General features: G+C 37.9%; 1 protein-coding gene across 2 annotated transcripts in view; it reads right to left on the reverse strand.

Moving 5' to 3' along the window:
* Positions 1–95: 95 nt before the first annotated feature.
* Positions 96–5,169, reverse strand: part of LOC108685481 (protein abrupt-like) — a 28,265-nt gene continuing 23,191 nt past the window's right edge. Inside the window, exons 6-9 of one of the 2 annotated variants that reach the window (XM_018190283.1) lie at positions 3,200–3,381; positions 2,511–2,730; positions 2,260–2,374; positions 96–1,797 (exon numbers count right to left, since the gene is read on the reverse strand). In XM_018190283.1, the coding sequence (XP_018045772.1) occupies positions 1,746–1,797; positions 2,260–2,374; positions 2,511–2,730; positions 3,200–3,381 (569 nt within the window). In that variant the 3' untranslated portion in view covers positions 96–1,745. The remainder of the gene's footprint in view (positions 1,798–2,259; positions 2,375–2,510; positions 2,731–3,199; positions 3,382–5,169) is intronic. The other variant, XM_018190284.1, reaches the window with a different exon arrangement.

Consider the following 5,169-nt stretch of genomic DNA (forward strand, 5'->3'; position numbering starts at 1 on the left):
TATAATATTTATAATATATTTATATTATTTTGTATTTATACATTTATACTATGTATTTATATATTAGGCGTACTCTATGTGAAAGTCTACCCTTGTATCCCGGTAGGATCGGACTAGTCCGTCCGACCATGCTATTTTTTAATAACATTTCTTATTCTTTTTTTTCTTTATAATATTGCCTTCTCACTATTTATCACCCGCCTTCACTCTGGAAGGGTGCGTTCTCTTTCATTAGAGCCACACGGATCTCCTCCTTCGCATGTGTGTCGCAGCTCACAGCCAAAACCAAATGAATCTTCCTAGTATACATATGCTCTTGCACACAAACCGCCCCTTCGTGTATTTCATAATTCGCCCTCACAGCTGTGCTCTTCCATCTCTCTGTTTTTTTACATGTCGCATGAAGGAACCGTATTATTGCACGGAAAAGAAACGTACTAGACTTACCTGTTAACAAGAGAAACGCGCACACACGAAGGGACGATTTTTTTTCCGGCAAAAACGCAGCCATGTAATAATCCTTCATCGCGTCTCGTTAACTCGTTAACTCATTTTTCTTTTTAAATTCCTCATTTACAATCAGATGTCCGTATTGCAAACCAGAATGAATGCCCATGAAATGAACGTTTCTCTTCTTGCCGTTCTTTCACTATTTTCATTTTACAAACCATGTTCATGTTAAAGAGTGAAAAAAACGAGTAAAAGGCATAGCACACTATGACGTTATCATTATTAAATCATCATCATTAAAATGAAAATAGAAACTAAGGAAAAAGTTCACGATAGGGATAATGCCTTGCCCCAATAAATTCGCGATACGGACATTTGAATGTATATCCTAAGTAAGCCCGATATTAACATTTCTTTTTTTATTCTACTCAAGTATATCAAATTTTCTAAAGCTGTTAGTAACGATTTGTAAATATGAATAATTTTAATTACTACGAAGCAACCAGCAGCTTCCAAAAATGATATACTTTGTATACTCATGTATATATTCGGAGTACTAATTTAAGATCCCATATAATACGATTAATTTTGCTACAATATAATCGATGAATCACTCATTTCCACCCTTGTTAATTTTTCTATTCTCAAAACAACGCATTTCTACTATTTTACGCGAGCTTGTCAAACACTCTATTCAATGTATTTATCTACGTGCTTGTGCTTCACAAACTGCGTTTCTGGTGTATCTTTTACATTTATAAGCATGTTAATCTCTTTCTTTTTAGAACGTGCGAGAAAAAAATCGATCGTTCTTACCATGAAAATCTGGAAATGTTCACAGCAAAAAAAAAGAGATAAAGAAAGTTAATGAACGTTGAATATCTAACGTTTAGACCGTACATCGAAACGATCCGTATAATATTTCCGCTTCTTTTTCTACCCTTCTAGGATTAGATTTCGATCGATGCAGCTGGCTAAACCAACAATTAAATATATGAAGTCGTCGCCGTTCGTAGGGTGGAATGAAATACGCCGTGAAGCGTGTGCAGAGGCATCAACTTTTCAAGACCTGCCTGCGTAGATGATGTGAGAGACGAGTTGCCTCTGTGCCCTTCCTGGTGGTTGCGCCGTAAACGTCCATCGACACACTTGTTACTATTATTGTTACAATGATCGCTGTGGCCTCGCTGGATCCGAGAGCGCTGCGACGAGTGGACCATATCAGATGAAGGGTGCGGGAGGACGCTACGAAATTGAGAGGCGGGCTGCACCCTACACGCACCCTGGACCCCCTCTCACTTGTCCTCAGACTCACCCCGCGGTGACGTGTCCGTGTCCTGTCTATCGCTGCAATTAGATATAAAAGGAATACGAAGATAGGACCTTTTTTATATATGGCCACATAGATCCCGTTTATCCTTATATATGAAGAAAGATCTATATTAAAACCCAAAATAGGTCCAATCACCAGTCGTTTACATCGACCTGAAATATTTTCGCGGTCGTGGTTTTGCCTTTAGCTCTTCTTTTTTAATCACAAATCTGAGATTATGTTGATAATTTGACAGTTAATAGTTTGATAGTTAATTTGATGGTCAACCTTTATAGATTAGGTAGCGTGCGACTTTACTTTTACATCAAAGTTCTGCTAAAGGACGAAAATCAGGTCATCCATCAAGTGTTTATGCATGTTTAGCATGAGACCTAAATAATTCAAGTCAAATTTAGAATATAAACCGCGGTGTAAACATAGCCATAGAAGAAAACCCTGCTTATGCGAACGATGATAAAAGAATCGTCGAGACTTACCATATGTATCGTATAGACTTCATCTTAAGGGCTGTGGAATTCTCTTTGCACTTATACGCCAAAACCTGTTTCACGCTGCTGACGTCCACTGACGGAAACCTTGACGTTACGTAAGCTACGTAACAACAAAGATGTAAACTAAAGTTAATGCTTGGAAAGAAAGATTCACAGAACTGTGTTGATGCGCTCAGGAAAAAAAAATTTTTGACATGTTCTTTAACGTATGCTTTCTTATTTCATCGCGCACTTACTTATAATAGCTTGAACCTTAGCCTTATCAAGGGCAGGTTTCACAGGACGTTCGGTAGCCGTGCCGGCACGGCTCCAACGTTGGCCAGTAACAGAGCACGTCGCCAACTCCGTCGGGCTGAATAATATCGCAGCTAATCCACGCGTCAACTTGCGATAGTCACTCCACTTGACGGCCCTTAGTTGTTCCTCGCATACAGCTATACCCTCACCTAAGTGGACCTACAAGAAACATGAGAAGAGCATTAACATTCTATAAGGTCACGGTATAACATTACTATCACATTAGTCACATTTTTTTTAAATAGAAAAAAGAAAGTAAAATGAAGATATTTAAACAAAAACATTAAAAACTGCTTTATCAAATATGGTATGGCCATATAATATTGTGTTGTCCGGAAAATTCGTGACTAACCTATATAATTTAATAAATGTATACTAAAATTTAAATCTTCTGCGTTTCAATTTTCCTTCAAAATCGGCACGAACTTTCCAGACAACCCAATATATAAAGCAGTTGCCAATAAATACTAACTAATAATATAACATAATATCAATATTATAATTTCACACTCAACAATGTAACTGTTACGAAAATGTTATTTGTATTGTTGAGTGTAAAATTATAACATTATGTTATTGTTAAATGATATTTACTGGATTACGAGTGTATCAGATTTACAATACTGACCACGCCATCCGATGAAGACTCCTCGAATCCACGGAAGGCAGGCATCGCGGCTGGCGGGGTAGTTCTCATGTCCAAGGGTCCAAGCCAGTCGCTCCTGGAGGGTGAGTTTCTGTGAACGGACGGCGACGAGTGTTTGCCACCTCTAGTTCCGAGCCGCGGTCTACCACGACGTACTCTTCGCGCTGTAATCATCAATTGCGAAAGAACATGTGTTTAATTTCGTGATTTTCAAGTGTAAACCTCGTAGAAAGAATGCTGGACCTACTTATTATATGTAGTTATTTCTGCGACGTACACCAAATGTCAAACTCGATGATTGCTGTTTTAAAAAAAAACAATTTTACGCTTACCGTTTATGAAGAAATATTCAGAGAAACTTTACGTGATATATAATGTACGGATAAGAAGAGAGAGAGAGAGAGAGAGAGAGAGAGAGAGAGAGAGAGAGAAAGAGAGAGAGTTAAAAAACAAATGTTCTCCGAGAACATGTCTTTATTTCTTTTATGTAAAAGGATGTCTATTTCTTTTATGACAATGTATTTTCTTAACTTATCAAATTCAGTAAAATATTTCAAAATATATAATATAGTAATATTCTCATAATATTCTCAAAAATATAATAACTTAATAATTATATGACACTTCAAAAAGTCACAGGAATGTTTCTGCAGACAAAATAAATTACTTTCACTAAACTTTCGCCGCTGTTAACACATTTATAAGATGTGGTTATTGAATATCGTCTGTAACAATCTCTTAATCGATAAATTAATTAAATCATTGCGCAGATAAAGAGAGAAGATACATAAAAAAAGAATTAATAAAATATCACAAACTTTCATTAAATTTTCATAAAGTCCACGCAATCTAGTAACTGTCGAAAAGAAAATCTTGTTCCATTGCTCATCTTTGCCATTTTGTATTTTCAACCTTCAAGAAGAGACAACCTTTCCATTAATTCTCTATTAAACATTAATTTCACATCAAAAATGTAGTTATATATTGATATTTATATATTGTGTTTGCACCAATATCTGGCAATAATGCCCTGACGATCCATCTTCGGCGTTGAGAGAACTCATCAGTTAAGTCCGTTAACATTACAAACATCAATGTCTCAAGAATGTCGTAACAACGGTCCTATGAAGATCATCATCAATGTCGGAATGTCTCAACCTGATTGATCTATCAATTCGACAAACGCTACGGTCCTACAACGAAGGAGGGAGGAATGTCGGAGATCAGCTGCGGTGGCAACACCAGAGTTTTCCGTTGTAGCGATGTCAGCTCGAGGAGATCGGGGGCGGTCGCGTGGGCTGATCTGAGATGTCTCCGCAGATTACTATTGTTGCTGTAGAAGCGGCCACAGCGCGGGCAAGGCCGCGGTGTATCCCAGGTACAGACCGGCTCCACGGCGCTGGTAACACTCGATATCATTATCGATGCCAATGGCGATGGTCCCACTGCCTCCGTATTGAAACCAGTGGCTGCAACACACCAGCCGACCAATCTAGATTAGTTCCTCTGTCCTTCCATCCGCGTCCATCTTCCACCAACACCTCCGCCTCCTCTATTCATCTTTTTTTCTTTCTCTTTTTATTTCTTTCCTCTCCCTTAACATCTTCTTTCTCGTTTCTCGCCGATCTTGCTGCTAAGATCGGAGATCCACGGTCTAAATTTGAATCCCCGATTGTCAGACAATTACGATATCGCAATATCTTGAGGTGATGCTTGCAACTCGAATCTCCTAAATTGAAGTTTCTCTCTCTCTCTCTCTCTCTCCCCCCCTTCTCTCTCTCAGCTAGGATATTCTAGAATATCATTTTCTCTGAACATCGCCATTGTTGCATCTTAACTTGGTTGTATTATTTCGAATTTGTCCATTTATGTCGGTGAATATTTCGATATTTCTAATAATGTGTGTTTACTCATGTATTTATGCTATTAAAAAAAATATAAAGATATATATA

The sequence above is a fragment of the Atta colombica genome, unplaced genomic scaffold, assembly GCF_001594045.1.
Source record: "Atta colombica isolate Treedump-2 unplaced genomic scaffold, Acol1.0 scaffold153, whole genome shotgun sequence".
In the NCBI taxonomy this organism is placed as follows: domain Eukaryota; kingdom Metazoa; phylum Arthropoda; class Insecta; order Hymenoptera; family Formicidae; genus Atta; species Atta colombica.